Genomic DNA, 18,758 nt, shown 5'->3' with positions numbered 1-18,758 from the left:
ACAGCCACTTTAATGCTTGTATGCTTCTCTCAGGGCAGTAGTGTAAGAAGGTGTTTGCATCCATCTCAGCAAAGAGTCAGCAGTGCAGGCTTTCTTATAGTCATTGGTGGTTTTGTTTTGTTTTTAATGCTGTTCTTTGTACCCTACTTGCATGTTGTGTGATTTTTAGATATGTAAGGAACCTATTTTTATTGTATCCTAATCTAACTAGATGTAAAACATTTTTTTTTTCAAATAAAAAGAGAGACACAAAAGATCAACAAGTGTTGATCACCTCTGCAACTTCTCTCTATTTTGCATAACATAAGGGCATTGAGTAATTTGTGGTGTCCAACTCTTCTTAAAATGGTAAGATTGCTGTTGTGGTAAATTGTTCTTTTGCATTCCTGATAATTTACAAGTATTTGTCTTCTTGCAAAAATAGAGATAGTGGTGTTGTGACTATTTGCTGTTGTGTGGTTATTCTTTTTTCTTCCTTATTTACTCTTTACACTGATTTAGCAGTTACACTGTGGCTTAACAGATTTGCTGTCTTACACAGTAAAAATTAAAAGTGCATATTGAAAGACTTCAAACTATTAGTAGGAGTAGTGGATGAATTACCTAACAAGATTTGTGTGTTCTTTCAGACCTTTTGAGAAGCAGAACTTAAATTCGTATTACTCTCTGTCCAGAAAGATTGTATGGCTTTATTGATGGTACTATCATGTTGTGGCAATATGTATCAAAGATAAGGGTTTCCAGTACTACAGTGTGAAGAGTTAGCTCTGTTGACTTGGGTGTGGGGCAATGGATTCCCAGGGTCTGTATGTTCAAGTCATAATATTAAAAGACCACTGTCACTTTCAGTAAGAAAGAGTTGAAAGCAAGTCAAGCACAAAAATCGTGTGACTGAACACAAGAAAACAGAGGAACAAGTATTACCTGCAATGTGATCATCAGCTAAGGAGAAAGCATACGTGGAGAGGCACTGCTTGTATAAGCACCGAGGTTATGCATGTTTGCTTGTATTCGAGAGCTGTGGAGGTGGTGGACTGCCTTCCTTCCTTTTTGTATAAACTGGAGAAATCCATGAATGTAGCCAATTGTCTTAAAGCCATAAAGCAAAATGACTCAAAAGATGGATAAATGGTTTCACATTATTACTTCACCCTTAAGCAAAAGCTTGTTGGGAATTTATAAAATACTTGCTCTAAATTGCCCTGGCTAATACTGTTGCTTTTTTGAGTAGCTCTTTAAAAAACAACAAAACAAAACCCTCTGGCCTAACTGTGTTGTAGAGCAGAGTACCACTCTATATTCATATGGCTAGCAGACTTGGAGCCTCATAAATTTGTTTGTATCACAACTGTGTGCAGTAATTCAAAATAATAGTTCTTTAATTTTACTGATTAACATAATGAGTTGCAGGAATAACACAGTACTAAGTGCAAGTGATAAACTAAACAGATCTGGATGTGGCTTCCAATGTCTTCTCAGTCATGCTGCCATTGCACAAGATCATTCCTTTTTAGTGGTAAGCAGCTCTTGAAATGTAGAAAGCAGCACCGTTCATGTCTGCCCTTGAAGCTCAATAGTCACACTTTTCACTATTATGCAAACCAAACAGTATCTATCATTAATAACAGCACACATCACAAAACACATGCAGAGTCAGAGTTAGAAGATTTTTTAAAATTTCCCAGTGCGTGCTATGTCAACATCTAAATTACATTTAATTAAATGGAGCACTGACTGCATGAACTGCTAAGTGAAACACCCATTACCCTGTTCCAGCTTTTTCTGAACTTTAGCCTTTGCCAGTGGAAAAGAACTTTGTCTCATCTAGAAACTGGAATTTAAATACACCTGCATGCTTTGCCGGAGCTAAGTAGGGTACAAAAAGGGTTGACTAAGTAGTGTCTCTGGGACTGTTGTTTAAGAACTGTAAAGCCCTTCCTATTCCTGTACATTTTTTCAAAATATGTAACACAAAATCAGGGTGTGTTTCTCCTATGCTGCTTGTCAGAGGAAATCTTGAAGGGTGCAGAGGATCTTTAGCAGGTTTGCTGAAGCAATTTCACATACTGCCAGAATAAGAGGAGACCTGTGTGGAAGCAAGGAGGCTTTTCAGTAAAATTCTCTCAGCTGGTGCCAGTGACACAGGATTGTTACTGTGATCCAGTAAGCCCTAGAACCACTCGGCTCCCTCTTCTACTTTAGGGAAGAGGCATGCTTTACATATGCTTAGACATGCTACCCCTGATTTTTTTTTTTTTTAATCAATTTCTTAGTTTGTAACAAAGTAAAAAGTATGAATAGCAAAAAAGCAATTCATAAAGTATGTTTTTCCAGCCTTCCAACCAGGGCAGAAGCACAATCCCTAAGAGCATCAATCTTCACCTTTGTTGCTGTTTCTGTCTCGTTGCTATTGCATCTTAGTGTTTTATGGCTACCATTTTTAGGGAAAACCAGGGAATGTCAGAATCCTGGAAGCCTCATCTTTGAGCAGAATAGCCTTTCTGTTGTATTTTAAGTTGGGATTTGTGTTGTTTGTTCATTTGTTTGTGTTGTTTGTTTTTTTGTTGACGTGAGGGAGTTTGGACCCCACTCTTTTGGAGTATGATACCCTTTTCTTTGACTGTTGTTTGACTGGGCAGCCAGCCAGCCAGCAGTGACTACAGGGCAAATTTAGGTGATGTTTTAATGCATAAACTCTTCAATTGCAAGGTGAATTGGAAGAGTAGTGTCCATGTTAAGGATGCAAGATTGTGGTCTGCATACTGCTGAACAGAAGATGCCTCTGCTTTTGTAGTTATAGTCAGGGTTCACAGGGATGTCTCCCTGTTCTGCCTGTTTCCCTGGCTTTGTACCCTGTAGGAGTAATACTGCATGCCCACCTCCTAAATCTCAAGTACCAGATTAATGCTTCTTCCTTGCAGCCCTTCCCGAGCCACATTCCTTACCCAGCCGTGTTCTTTGTTTCCCAAACGTAGAGCTAGTTGTTGCTTTCCCAAGAGTTTGGCTTCCCAGAAGTGCTGTCAGTGGCCACACTGCTTGCCAATACTTGTTAAAACTCTCAGGTACTTGTTGGTGTGTCTTATTTCTTGTGGTCAGCATTTAGCTAATTATCAGATGTGGGATCAGATGGGAACTTTTCTCCTGCATCAGATTGGCAAGGACTGGCAGAACAAGTGCAGGGCTTGTTCACCTCAAAGTTTACTGAACAAACTTCCCACTGTTTCAAGGCCCTAGGGCACTAATGATGCCCTTGTTCTCTGCAGCTCTGTTCCACTGGTGTATGGATTTTTGGCTTTTGGCCTTTTCCTGCAGCATTTTAAGAAAAGTTTTGTGGCCAGTGGAACAGAGGAAGATGTTTATTCCATCACTGGTTGTGCTCCGTGGGGGTGTCAACTTGCTGTTCATTGTGCTCCTTTCTGGTCCTGAGTTTTTTTGTGCTTGAACTGAATGTGCAGAGGCAAAATTGAGATTGAACAGGATGGAGACAGGAACTTGGGCAGCTGGGAGAAGGATGTTGCTGCCACTCTTTGTATGGATTTGGCCAGCCTGCTGTGATAGGGTTGAAGTGATACTGAAAGACTTGCCCAGAGTGGAGAAAAGATAGAACAAGTTGTGAGGATGGATTGAGTAATAAAGGAAGAAACATCTGCTGGATTCCTTCCTGTTAGCCAGAAACAGACCTCATTGCACCTACAAGAAAAAGAAAGAAGCATATGGAGATCCCTTTATTTATTTCTTGAGGGTTTTGCTCATTCTTGGTACTGGTTGTTATACCTAGGGTAGGAGACAAAATGGTAGTGACACTTCTACTGTCATTCCTGGAATTTGTGAAAACTCTCTACAAAGTAAATAGGATGCTGTTGCTCAGAAGAAGTATGTGATATGACTTGACCAACGCTGTGCAAGGTAGTGTTTCTGCAGGCATGTTAGTAGTCTTCATGTGTAAGCTAACTGATATTCTCCCTGTTTCCTGAGACACCAGTTGCTTTTCATTGATCTGAAACTTGCTAGAGGGATTTGATGTTTGACAGAGAGGTAAAATGCCTTTGCTCATTTTAGCTGTTTTGAAATGGGCATACGTTTTAGCATCAACATAGTTGGCGGCTGGAGGTTTGACATTTAAATAGCTGGGTTTATTTTTTCTTTAAGAAATGTTACTATGTTTCAGCTCCAATGTTTGAAAATGCTGCCTGCAGTGATCTGAGATGACTCAGATCTAGGGACAGAGATGAGGTCTTTCCATTGGCAGCAATAATAATGCCAAGGCGTATGCTTCAGGTCTCCTGAACAAATTACAAGTTGCTGAGCTCTATGATTATAATATTATTTTCTGTAGAATATTATTAGAATTACTGTTGGACTCACAGATCCTTATAGGTCCCTTCCAGCTATAACTGTTCTATTCTAACTACATGGTGTTAATTAAGATGTTTGCTTTATGTAGAATTGAAGCATGAACGTGGTGGTACTTTGTCATAGGACTAAAACATTAAAACGTAGAATGGATCCTCAGCACCCATGTATTTTCACTGCATTAATAGGGCCAGTTTTAAAGTAGAATGCAAAAATGTAGCACTTCATAGAGCTGAATTTCTTTTCCCTCTACATCTCAAGTTTAGAGACAAGTGAAGCATTTAGATGACAGCAGCATGTGTGTTTCTGTGTATTTGTATTAATATTTATACTAAACCCAACATGTGTTGTTGAAGGGAAAGTCATGCCATACAAACCTAATATCCTTTTATGACAAGGTTGCCTGCCTAGTGGAAAAGGGAATGCAGTGGAAGTGTTTTTTTTTTTTTTTTTTTTTAATTTTAGTAAAGCTTTTGATACTGTCTTGCACAGTATCCTTCTGGACAAAATGTCCAGCATATAGCAAGACATCAACAAATACAACGGGTGAACAATTGGCTGAAGGGTCTGACTCAAAGAGCTAGGGTAAATGGGATAACAGCCAGTAACCGGGGCTGTTCCCTAGAGCTCAATTTTAAGGGCCTATTTTCTTCAAGTTTTTTTTTTTTTTTTTTTTTTTTTTTTTTTTTTTTTTAATCAATCACCTGGACACAGAAGTTGAGTGCACAATAAGTAAGTTTGCAGATGATACTAAGTTAGGAGGAGCTGTTGACTCTCTTGAGGTAGAAACGCCTTGCAGAGAGATCCTGATAGATTGCAGTGCTAGGCCATCACCAACCATATCAAATTTAACAAAAGTAAGTGCCATATTCTGCACCTGGGATGGGGCAATCCTGGCTTATGTATAGGTTGGAGGACAAGTGTTGGAATGCAACCCTGCTGAGAGGGATCTGGGGTGGGTTGTTGTGGCAAGCTCAGTATAAGTCAACAATGTGCTGTGACGGCCAAAAGGACTAACGGTATCTTGGGGTGCATTGAGCACATCTAGTGTGCTCAGTTGGGGTGCACTGAGCACATCTAGTGTTACTAGAGATATCTAGTCAAAAGAAGTGATTGTCCTGCTTTACTCTGCTCTGGTGCAGACTAACTTGATGTACTGTGAACAGGTTTGGGTGCCACAGTGTAAGAAGGACATAAAACTAATGGAGAGTTTCCCAAGGAGGTTGTAAAGATAGCAATGGGTCTAGAGGGCAAGACATATGAGGAGCAGCTGAGGTCCCTGGGTTTGTCAGCCCAGAGAAGAAACTGAGGGGAGGAAGGCCTCATGACAGCCTGCAGCTCCCTCACAAGGGGAGCAGAGGGGCAGGCGCTGAGCTCTGCTCTCTGGGGACAGCGACAGGACCCGAGGGAATGGCATGGAGCTGGGACAGGGGAGGGTCAGGCTGGGGGCTAGGGAAAGGTTCTGCACCCAGAGGGTGGTTGGGCACTGGGACACGCTCCGCAGGGCAGTGGTCATGGCCCAAATCGGTCAGTGTTTCAGAATCTTTTCAACAATGTCCTTAGATGCTGTTTAACTTAGGTTGCATTGTGAGGAGTCGGGAGTTGGACTTGGTGATCCTCATGATTCCCGTCCAGTTGACGATACTTTCTGGTTCTGTGATTAAAGGGGCAGGAAAATAGAGAGGGAAACCTGAAATGATCCTGAAAAAAATACCTGATGAGTTGCCCTTAAAAATGAGAAGGAAATCACAAGGCTTGTTTGGTTACCAGTGCCCAAACAAAAATGAAACAAAACAAAACAACAATAAAACTTGATAGATTATTGCCTGAGTAAAGGGTCATTTCAGAAAAGAACTGTTTACCTGTGGACAGTTTGGGTAAATAAGCATCTTGCTAAAGCTACTTGTGTTCCTATATTCTGTAAGTGTGGTTTCATTAGGAGATTCAATTTAATTCAACAGAGTAAGAAACAGCTAGACAACTTTTAGTTTATGCATGGTATGGAAATTGATAAGCACATGAGTCTCAATGTTTGACATGTAGACAGAAGGCTTGTTTTTATCTGACGCATTATATTCAGAAACATTTTTATTTTATCAATAACAAATTGTAAGAACACACTGTTGAAACATGACCGACAGGTCGAACTATTCACTCAATATAGGTGGATAGCAGTAGATTCTCAGCCTGCAATGTTCTTACTTTAAAAGAAGGCAGTGGGTAAACAGACATGGAAGAACATAAATGCAGCAGGGAAACACAATGCAAACTGCACGGAGCATCTCTCTATTGTAGGGGAAATGGCAATAGACAAAGCAACTGGTGGGGTTAAAATGGTATACTGACTTTGCCACTGATGTTGCAACAATTGCAAGCAGTAGAGTAGCTACCTAAAAAGCCCAGATTTTAAAGGGAGGATTGTATACAGTGTAAAAACTAATAAGTGACCAAATCACCTGAAGAACTGAAGGAAAATTAAACTGAGTTGAAGCCAAGTAAGAAACTCTGCTGTGGGAGAGGGATAACTAGAAATTAAGTGGCTATATGATGGAGTGTTTCATGGACACCCTAAACAGATCCTTCCAAATCACAGCATTGGTAGAGTATGGTAAGGAATTGGGCAGTGTTCGTGATCATGTTATGCTTTGCCTAAGGATGGATGGAAGTCTTTAAAGATAATGTTAATAGGACCTGGTAGTTTTAGAAACTCAAAAATGGGAGGACATATGAAGATCTTGAACTGGTCCTTCTCTTCTGAGGGAAGGAACATGGTCCAATGTATTTCATTGATTGTATTAATCCTCACCAGGCCTTTTATAATTTCTACTGCTGTTCTTTGCATCTTATCTTATAATCACTTTATCCTTGATCTCCATTATGAAACTCCAAGACAGCAGTGTGGGCCTGGCAGTGTAGAGGAATTCATAAGATAAAATTATTTATTTTCTTCAGATTCAATTTATATCCCTTCTGTGCGATTTTGATATTAGCACAAGAATCTGCATAGAATATATCCTGTCTCAGTTCCATTCTCAGACAGGTATGCACATAAAAGAGAATTCGAAGTTATAAGGAATCATAGAATGGGTTGGGTTGGAAGGGACCTTAAAGATCATCTAATTGCAACCCAACTGCCATGGGCAGGACACCTCCCACCAGATCAGGTTGCTCAAAGCTCCATCCAGCCTGGCCTTGAACACTTCCAGGGATGGGGCATCCACAGCTTCTCTGGCAACTTGTGCCAGTGCCTCACCACCCTCAGAGTATAAGAATTTCTTCCTATTGTCTAATCTAAACCTAACTTCTTTTAGTTCAAAGCCTTGTGCTCCTTGTCCTGTCACTGCACTCCCTGACAAAGAGTCCCAGCTTTCCCATAGGCCCCTTTTAGGTACTGGAAGGCCACTGTAAAGTCTGCCCGGGGCCTTCTCTTCTCCAGATTGAACAACCCCAACTCCCTCAGCCTGCCTTCGTAGGAGAGCTGCTCCAGACTTTTCATCATCTTTGTGGCCTCCTCTGGACTCATTCTAACAGGTCCATGTCCTTCTTGTGCTGGGGGCCCCAGAGCTGAATGCACTTGATTTCGTTGCCCACATCACTGACAAAGATGTTACAAAGTGCTGTTCCCAATACTGACTCCTGAGGAACACCATTTGTTACTGATCCCTGGACATCACCTCTTCTGAGTAAGACTGCACAGCCCATGTATCCTTCTGGTTTCCTTCTTCTGAACCTTGGACAGATATGTAATATCTTTCTCTTAAACATACAAGCTAGTCCAAAGTTATCCAAAAGTGGATTTACAGATAGTGCTGAAATAAATTCCTCTAAGAAGGCTCTTTGTTTTATTTATCTATTCATTTATTTGAAATCCTTTAAATAGTTATTTAATTAAAAGGGTTTATTTTCTTTCCCATGTGATTACTCTTTGGAGTGTGTGAACAAGGATACAAAGTTTATTTCCTTTCCAATTCATTCATAACATCCTAGCAATGTAAACGTTCTTGGGTAAAAAACAGAATTAAGTAAAGGAGTAGGTTCATAATCTGTTTTTAAACTCGCAATGAATAAAACATATATAGTGTGGTTTCTTAAGCATTTTCATGTATGTTTTGTTGCATCCCTCTGAATTTTATACTGTTCTATCATCCTCTTCCCTCAGTTAATTTACTGCCAGAACATTTCACCCTCCCACATATTCTTCCTTCCAGGTCAGTGCTGCATGGCATAAAGTGAACAAATGTGTGTAGTCTTGACAGTCTTTGTATGACACTCTGCTTTGCCACCTTCCCACTTTTCAAGCTGTTGCCATTCATGACTGTATGCTTTCCTGCCATTTGTTGAGCTAGTAATTTTGATTTCCATTGAATTTCAGAAGGGATTTTGTACTTAAATCTCATAAGCTCCACTCTTAGCCTTCATAGTACCATAGGATGGTTTAGGTTGGATGGGACCTTAAAGATTACTTCCTACTAAGCTCAGGTTGCCCACAGCCCCATCCGGTCTGGCCTCTGAACAGTTCAGAGATCGGGCATCCACAGCTTCTCTGGGCAACCTGTTCCAGTGCCTCACCACCCTCAGAGTAAAAAATTTCTTCCTAACCTAAATCTACCCTCTTTTAGTTTAAAACTGTTACCCCTTATCCTATCACTACACTCCCTGGTAAAGAGATTTCCTGTAGGCTCTGTTTAGGTATTGAAAAGACACTGTAAGGTTCCTCTGGAGTCTTCTCATCTCTACTCTGAACTTAGTAGCCATAACTTACTCATTTAAAAATAATTGTTACTAGTAGTTCAATACTCTTTGCTTTTAAACATGCATTTTGTGTTTTTTTTTTTTTTTTTTTTTTTTTAAACCTAGTATTGCATCTTGATTTGGTTTCATAAATGTGTTTCCATTTGTCTAGTGCTTTTCTTAATTCCTTGGAATTTCTATGGCCTTCTTCATAGAAATCTCTTTGTATGAATGAACTCAGAATAAATTAAATAGCATTCCAATTTTTTCCTTTTGGTCTCTTTGGGACTTTTTCTTATGTCTTAGACTTGTATTGGTATTATGTAATATTTTTCCCCTAGAGTTATTTTAGTTATTTATACATTCTGTCTTGAGTGTTCTTATCTCAGGAGCCAAACATTGCCTTCTGCAGTTTCATTTGTCTCACAGTTGCTACTCTTTTTTGACTTTGGTTGATGCTGCCATATGGATTTACCAGGAAAGAATGATGTCCTCATTTTTATCTGTCTTCTTCTGGTCATTCAGCTATTTGATTATTTGTAGATGTGCATGCAATAAAGATGCTTTCCAGTGTAGTTGAACAGTTTCTCTCTTGAAAAATATTTCTCCCTCCATCCATTTGCAAATCTCTGATTATGCAAATGTAAATAGCCACATTAGATGTATCAAGTTCTACTTACCACGAAAAGATGAAGCAATGGTTTGATTTCTTTCCTTTAATAGATAATTTTCCTTCTATCTCTCACCTGATGCTCAGTGTTCATTACTTAGACATTTCCAGGTGTTACTCTGATCTTGTTTCTTTTAGGTGCAGTGTTCTTGTCTGTTTTGTTTTTGTGTCCATGGTTATTGATAGTTTTGAAAACACCTAAAAATGGCTAAAACATCATTTAACTTCCAAGCAAATTTATGTAACTGGATCAGAATCTTTATTTACATTTTTCTTCTGAAAATACCTAAGTTTTCCTTCTTTAGGTATCTGAAACACTTGCTATATGCATGTAATATGCTGCACAGGATCCCTGAAAATTGAATTTTCATTTTGCTTTTGTGGTTTGTTTTTGCTGTATGTTCTTTACTTGTGTATAGTCTCAAAGTACGCAGGTGTATATCAAGTTGCATTTTCACCATTGCATTGCAGGGGAGACTGTGAATGCCTTTTTGGACAAGGTAGTGACTTTCAGTAGATAGGACAGGCACTTCATGCCACTTTGTGTTTGCACTCTGGGTAAAGTTTTCAGAATGGCAAAATCACTTATCTGGCACTGAAGTGTTTTAGGCACTTCTGGAAATGCTGTTTTTCCTCCCCCCTTGCGGAGCCACTATGAGACTTTCTAATGCATTGTTACCAGCACATGGCAGTAATTCAGATATGGCTGTGTTAATGGGACACCATGCAGGCAGTCTTTTCTTCTGCTTTCCTTTCAGCTAGTCATTTTCTCATTTGGATATGAGAGTGTTGTTGTATAGCAAGGGTGAATGCTGTGGTCTTTTAGATCCACATGTGCTGGCATGGATTAAACTGCCTGCTAACATTGTTATTCTTTCTGTGCAGGTAATCTGTAGGTAGACATGTTAGTTCAAAATTCTAGTCATAAGATTTGCAACATTGCCACTGTTCTTCTGTGTTCGACTGCATCAATTACCTTTAATTTTTGCCTCTTGGCATGACTATAGGTGTCCTTCTTTTACCTCAGAACATCCCATGCCATTAGCTTTCTTTTGGAGTTGCACAGTTAGGTCCTTATTTCACTTTGGATAAAATAATTTTTAAAAATGGATTCTGTGTGTGTGTTTTATTAAGTTACCAGGGCTAAGTATTCTGTCATTTATTTTCTTGTGGTACTTTGAGGCTGTTTTATGAAAAAGAAAACATCATTTTTTTTGTTAACATGTAATCAGTACTTCCTAGTGTTTAATTTTTCTTCATTTTCTCCCTCTGTATGTTTTCTTTTTTACTTCTTGTTCTACATTGCTTCATATAATTTCATTAACTCTTCCCTTTGTTTATTTTAATGTCTTTCTTCTGTTTTCTGACTTTGATATAGTCTTCTATGGCCACTTTATTTTTTTCACACATGAGTGGCTGGACCATCTTTCTGCTTCTGACCAAGATTGTTAATGATCTCCTTGTGTAATCCCAACCCTTTTAGCCATGGATACAAGCAGGAAGACCGAAGTGGAACTTACGTTGCTTGTAGCCATTACTCAGTTGTTGGGCAGTTTTGAGGATAAAATTCTTCTCTCTTCTTACTTCCTTCTTCAGTCTTAACATCCGGGCATTTTGTTGTTGCAGCAACACCAGCAAAAGGTGTCCATCATTTTGATGCACACCAGCTCAAGGCCTGAGTAAATGCAAAGGCACTTATGGTACTTTGTTATCATCTAAGTCAGTTTGGCATACGCAGAGTAGTTTGGAACATCAGCCTGCTCTTCCAACAGGTGTAGAGTAGGTGCACACATAGAAGTGCTTTGCCAGTTTGAGGCAGTGCTGTTCCTTAAAAGTCACTGTACCATTGCTCATTGTCCGTGACTTTTTGATTTTTTAATTTTTGATTTGTCTCACTAGTCCTTTCCTCAGTTGCTGTGTTGTTGTTTGTTTGTTTGATTGTTGTTGTTTTTAAATCTCAACTTCCAGCCCCCATCACCTGTTTCTTACTTTCTCACATTCCCATCTGTGCTGTGTGCTAAACGGCATGGTTGGAAGCAACTCAAGGCAGTTTCCATCCTTCCACTACCTTCACTCATTTCAGAGTGGGCATGAGCAGTGTGTGGTTTGGTGCTCACTGAAAGTTCATGGAAAACCTCACATGCCTTTATTTGGCTTTGAACTTTATCCAAAGTGTTCCTGGTGGAGCTGGGTTGCACCTGCATGCTAGAATAGCTGTCTGGCAAGCTGATCCTCAGAAACTGACAGAAGCCAAATACACGTGTTAATGATGGGTATTTTTCTTAAGGAAGTACTAAATCTTGTACTTCAGAAGGGTAGTAAAATAATGATAGCTTTTGGCAAGGCAAAAATGGAAGAATATTCAGGCAGAGCTAGGAACAGGCATGTTACCATTGTTTAAGACTCTTCATATAAGCTCTTCAGATTTTTTTTTCCCCTGTATCATAACTGTGTTAGTTGTAACAGAATGATCCACTAAAAATTATAAGGTGACCAGTGTAAATATTTAAAGGTAGGATTTGGTTTTTGCTGTTCCTGATGACAAGGAAAGCTACCTTGTACACTTTTCTTCCTGTGGGAATAATCATGTAGCCATCTACTTCTGCAATTTTCATGTGCCAGATTCCACAAAAGTATATAAATACCCAATTGAAAGTTCCAAAACTGGAATAATAGACACCAGACATCTTTTTTAAACCCACAGATTTCTAAGTGGTGGACATCACTGAGGCCTTGGCTGGGAATCTTCATGATGTGTTGTAAAATTTTGATGCCTTCTTTCGGAGGAAGAGAACAGTAAATTACTAACTAAACTTTAATCTAGTGGGAGCCTGCTTCAAACAAAAGGGAAAAGAAAGACTTGACATTTGAATTGGTAGAGCTCACTGTGAGTCCTCCGTGGTGAGGGAACCTGCTGTAGAATTGGTGAAAACAAGACTTGATAAATGTTATATTGTAATCCAGCCTCTGTTCATGAGACTTGGATAGGAAAAACAAAAAGTATTTAATTTAACCAGAATCTTTCATGTCTCTGCTTTTGTCTTTGTTGTACACCTGGAGATGAAGCCAGGGGAGCCTGGAGACATTTATCTCCAGCTTGTTTTTTTTTTTTTTTTTGTCATGTTGTTTTTTTTTTTTTTGTTTGTTTGTTTCTCAGGCATGTATAACCCTCTTTTGTAGTAATGAGAAATGAGGGGTGAACATTTTACTCTTTTGAAGACAGGTGGAGAAGTCCCCATGCTGAGTGCTGTATAGGCCTGTTTGCCTTTTGTTTCTCCTTACTAATTGGTTAGAATGGATGGTATTAAGTTCCCGCAAGTATGTCTGTTAGAGAATTCCTGCATATCTAGCCTCAGGGAATTAAGCTTTGGAAAATGAAGTACCCATCAAAGCAGGAGCTGGCTGGTACAGTTTGTATCCCGACTTCTTTTCTTTTCTTTTTCTCTCTTCTTTTTTTCCTTCTTCCAAAAAGCTTAAGAAAAGAGTCTTTTGTCTTCTTTTCATGAAAGTTACACTGAAATTCATCTGTGCTTTATTCATTTGCTTTCACTTGTGCCATTCATGGGCAGCTGTGGGTTACACAGGACAAAGAGATGAATTCCTAACCTCCACATATAAGCAGTGTGCCGGAAAACTTTCAACACCCACACCTCCCTTTTTTGCAGGGTCCAAGTAGAAGTATTATAGCTTTTAGTGTCAGTACTGAGATACCTCTGGACTGTGTTTTTCCACATGCCATTAAAATGGTGTGACAGAGTTTTGCTGGCTTGTAGAATGGAGGTGGCTATACAGATTTATCTTTTTCTCAGTATATCAAAGCTTAGTAACTTCTAAGGAAATGTGGTTTAGAAGTTTGCTTTACCGAAATTTATGAGAAAATAATTTTTTCCGTGATGACTTGATTTCAAACATCCTCAACTCAGAGTACTTGAATATGTTTTGTGAAGACCTCTTCAAATATGACAAAGTAAAATTTCATCTTTTCTCTAGTTAACTTTCTGTGTGGGTTTCTCAGATAACTCCATGAATGATTAGGGAAGAGTTCTTTACCATTTTTTCCCCTATTACTCAGGCAACTCACATGTATCCTACGCCAGATTTTTATCTGGCATGAATTGGCATAAAAAATTTGAAAGAACCTGTTCTGACTGATGTGCCAAATGCATAAGTGCTCAGCAGTATGATTAATATGGTTTACCTTCATAAATTAAAAATGTCTTAAGACTTCTTTTTAAACTACTTTTAACTTAAACCTGTCACTTCTTTTTTTCCTCCCCAAATCAGATTTTAAAAAGCATAATTTATACTGATCAACTTTTATATTGTAGATTGCATGTTAGGTATAGAATTGATATACCTCTTCTTCTTAAGCCCTTCAGAATGCTGTCAGCGGATTTCATAACTGATGTCTTTCCCCTGGTCAACCCCCTCTAAAGGCCAATAGGTGCTGGAGCATGTCTTGAACCTTTTTAGGTTTGCTGATCCACATGGAATAATAGCTTCTCTCTGTTTCTCTACAGACTCTTCATACTCAGAGCCTCCTGATGTTCAACAGCAGTTGAACCACTACCAGTCTGCAGCTTTAGCCAGGAACAACAACAATGTCAGTCCAATCCCACTTTCAGGGAGTGCTTCAGGAATGGAAAAAACGGAAGCCATCCTTAACTGTGAATTTTGTGAATTCTCCTCGGGTTACATACAGAGCATTCGGCGTCATTACCGTGACAAGCATGGAGGGAAAAAACTCTTCAAGTGCAAAGATTGTTCCTTTTATACAGGCTTTAAGTAAGTACTGTGGAAAACAGATAAACTGAACTCACAAGGGTTTTTTAGCACTTGAAAAGACTTCTGAGATCTTTGAGAGCTGGCTGTAGCTAACAGAAACATGGCCACTGCTGACCAGAGAGAGGAATATAGGAAATGCCATGCCAGATCACAGCAGCATCCATGTAATCCATTTTCCTCTCTCTTACAACAGCCGGTACCATCTGCTGCAGACGAAAGCACAGTGAGTCCTTGCAGTAGCTTTTACTTGCTGAAGGAGATGGTACAGGTAGTGCTTTTTCCTTAACATACACAAGCAGAGGGTTTTCCTTATCCTCAGGTGTGAAAATGTTCTCTTAAAAAAAAAGGTCATTTCCCGGTGCAACTGGCATGAAGCACGAGAAAAAAAAACAACACACAAGTGTTTTAAGGAGATATGAAAAGTTATATCCCTTTCTGAAGAAACCTCTCTCATGTAATTTTATTTCTCCCATTGTTTATCTAGCTGGAGTGTGTTCTCCAGAGTAACTGATAGCACACAGAGACATTTCAGCAAATCCAATTAGATGTTGCAGAATGTAAAATCTCAGCGGTCATTGTGTGTGTATTTTAGCTGTTGTTCCCTAAGGATAAAAGGCTTATGCACCTGTGCATCATTTCACTCTGATATGCTGGACCCTCAAGCCTAAGTTCCCTAGCTGCCATTTGAGTTCTGAAATGTGTTAAGTACTTAGGACTTATTTACTGGTGACAGTAAATAGTATGATTGGGTACAGGAAAGATGTTGTGTTAAAGGAAATGTTGAGCACAAACCTTATAAATCTCCACAAGAACAACCTTTTTTAATTTATTATTTATTTATACCTTCAGACCCCCCCTGCCTTTATGGTACAATTATGCTTTATACCATTATTGCTATCTGTCTTAAAGATTACCAGTTATCATTAGATACATTAAATCTGCTCACATCTTCCTAGTGCCTTTTACTGAGATTAATTGAAATCATCTTAAATCAAATGGCAATTAAAGATACACATACTTGCATAAAGGAGTTGTATTTCTTCATGTGGTGTCTCAAACTTTCAAGAACTAAGTTTTCTTGTGGAAGTACACTATGTTTTCTCCCTTTAAAGAAAAGGGGTAAAAAAGCCCATACAAACCCCCTCTTAAAATCACTGTAGAAACTTAAATGCATGAAAGCACTCACTGAAGTTGATAGAAATACACCTGTAAAATTCAATGATCACTTGGTTTTGCCCAGAGCCACTTGTGTTAGTAAGTTGTTCAAGCTATCAGTCTTGCAGAATTTAAGTGAGGACTTTTAACTCAAGTTCAGTGTGGCAATCTCACTAGTTTTTGCAGACTTTATCACTACCTTAGGAAAAAACAAAAAACAAAAAACAACAACAAAACAACTAAGTCCTCCCAATTTAACAGAGAACTCTCATTTCAGTAGTTGAGCTTGTGGTTAGGTAGATATATAGTTACTTTCCTCTGTATGGAGGAAGAGTTGCACGTCTCTTACAACTTCTAAGTATGCCTGTAATGTAATATCACAATGGTCTTGTCTTACAAAGACAGAGGTGGTTGAGAATATTATTTGCCTCCAAAAATACGTCTGTATTCACCCCTGCAGTCCAGAACAGTTAGTTGCTAACAAATATTTTTTGTTAGAAAAAATACACAGAATATTTCAGCCTGAGGACAAATAATGAACATAGAAGACGGCAATTCTTTTGCTATCTTAACTATAGCAATGTGATTATAGAGCAATCCATGCAGAATATATTGTCAGAATGTGTGCCAGTTACTTGAGGATACAAGCCTGCAAATACTTTTGCTCATGTGTTACTCATGTGAGTCGCCCTACAGCAATGCCATGTGGCACTGTGAAGACAAGACTGAGTGGTATCTGTACCATTTTACAAGACACATTCCTTATAGAGCTGTGACACTTCATCGTTCACTGCACACCTCTTTTGACTGCTTCCATCTCTCCCTCCTGTTTCACAGATCTGCTTTTACTATGCACGTGGAAGCTGGGCATTCGGCAGTTCCTGAGGAAGGACCCAAAGACCTTCGCTGTCCTCTTTGCCTATATCACACCAAATACAAACGCAACATGATTGACCACATAGTTCTGCACAGAGGTAATAATATCCCTTTATGTGTCTGTCTGATGAGGGAAATGTTGAACAACATCCATGTATTCCAGACTGGCTTCATTAAATTTTCACCTCTCTGTGCTTGAGCACAAGTATGTTGAATAGGCCATTAGGATACCAATAGGACATCAGGCCTTCAGTATTTTTTGTTCTTTTCTAAATGACACATCTTTAAAGTTTCCTGTAAAATTCAAATCTGTTGAAACAGGACAAATTCAACCTCTCTAAAGTAAAGCTTAAAAACAGTTTTAATAGTCTTCAAGCACCTATTTACCAAGAGTAGCACTAATTTACAGCTTTGATCTAGGCCAAAGTTGTATCCTGCTTTTGTCCTTTGTTATTGTAAAGTCCTTGCTATCAAAAACTCTGGGGCACAGTATACCAACTTACTGTAGCGGACCCAGAATATCTCTTGATTACTTGCTTGAAATCTTTCTCTTCATTATGTGTCACTGTTCTTAGGATCAAAACAAGAATGATCATATTTTATTTTTCTTTAAGACTTCATTTCTTTCTGCTCTTCTCCCTTCTTTTTTTAACCCAGCTAAAAATGGGATTAGGGATTTCTATATTGTATTAACTGCAGGCTTGCTAGCTCAGAAGAGACAGCTGTTTGGGCTCTCTGGGCTGGGATTCCTGCCCATAGCTATCACATTTGATGCTTGTAGATGGTCTGTTGGCTGCCGAAATCCAAACCCATGTGTTGGGATGGCACTCTGCCTGCTTGCAGGTTGGGCAGAGTTTCACAGTAGGATACTGGTGGTGTGCAAACACAAGTTTTGCATGCCATCTTTTTCCTGGAGAAGATCCTGGTGTGACAAGCGCTATCATAATTCCTTATAACATAGCACTTACCACTGTTGGTTAAAGTCCTTCTTGTACCAAAGGAGTGAGGTTGGCAGACTTGATACATATTTCTATCTCCTAGCACAGCTATTCTGATGAAACATCTGGGAAAAAATGACCTGTCAGTGATTCAAAAAGCACATCACAAAGCTGCCTTATTTGGTTGTAAAAGTTTGGCAGATGCTTTTACTTCCTGTCTTTGAAGGTGTTGCAGTGTCAGATTTTGCCCAGCTTCAGGGCATATTTCACAATTATCTCTCTTCAGAAGAGAGGAAGGTTTAGTTAACCCCTGTACAGTAGACTGTGTGATTCCAAGTGATGCCAAGGTGTGCTCTTGTTTGTGGCTGTGCCAGCGCACCAGTGAATGCTACCAAACATTTAAAATACAGATAGACAGACGGAGGAAAGAACATGATGGGTTCAGTTAGGAAAGTTTCCATCAAACATAGACTTTACACTGGGAGTATCTAGTTGCAGTAGCGAAAGAGCACTTCATGTAGCTGTGCTGCCTTTACAGAGGTGTTTCTGACCCATTGCAAGGAGGTGGTTACCTCCTGAGTAGGGGACACTCTGGACCTGTTCTTTTGTTTTCCTGTTGTTTCAAATGCACAAACTAGCCTTGAGCCATAGTGCTGCTGGAAAAACAAAACAAAACAAAACAAAACAAAACAAAAAAACAACCTGCTAGAGCACTGGAAGAGGTAAAACAGTAAAAGTTTTAATAAACAAAACAGAACAACAATAAAAAATAAAAAAGAAAAAAAGGCACCCCTACAATTTTGTTTATTATTTGGCGGGAAAAGCATATGATTTTGACAAGAAGTAACATGCACCGAGAGAGAATGAGAGATGGTGAATACAGTCTGGAATAGCCTTCTTCTTTTATAGTCATTGCACTGATAAAATAAGAGTACAGTTGTGATCTGTGGTCAAAGAAGATCAGTTTTTAGGTAGATAGCGTGGTGCAGTGTGTAAAATCAAGAGTGAAGGATTTGATCCATTTCATGTTCCGCCTGTGTAAAAAGGCACATTTACAGATGCATAACTGTTACATTACTTCCAAATTGTTGCACCTGTAGTCCTTCATGAAACAGCATGCACTTGAAATAGAGAGTATATTTGCCTCTTAATTAGGGTCTGCGAAAGTTGACTTTTACAGGCCTAAAGCATTATAAGCTCTAAGGCTGAATGGCTTGTGAGAAATAATTAGAAAACAAATTTGCTTCACC

General features: G+C 39.1%; 1 protein-coding gene across 4 annotated transcripts in view; it reads left to right on the top strand.

Annotated features, from left to right (window-relative positions):
* The window catches only part of ZNF462 (zinc finger protein 462), a 94,016-nt gene that overhangs the window by 63,404 nt on the left and 11,854 nt on the right, over window positions 1-18,758 (top strand). For all 4 annotated transcript variants that reach the window (XM_084304712.1, XM_084304710.1, XM_084304711.1 and 1 more), the window contains 2 exons: window positions 14,275-14,539; window positions 16,532-16,668. In XM_084304712.1, coding sequence (XP_084160838.1) covers window positions 14,275-14,539; window positions 16,532-16,668 — 402 coding nt within the window. The remainder of the gene's footprint in view (window positions 1-14,274; window positions 14,540-16,531; window positions 16,669-18,758) is intronic.

The sequence above is a fragment of the Netta rufina genome, assembly GCF_964035555.1.
Source record: "Netta rufina genome assembly, chromosome: Z".
NCBI lineage: Eukaryota > Metazoa > Chordata > Aves > Anseriformes > Anatidae > Netta > Netta rufina.
Note: the sequence above shows the minus strand (reverse complement) of the source record. Positions and strands in the feature narration are given on the sequence as shown.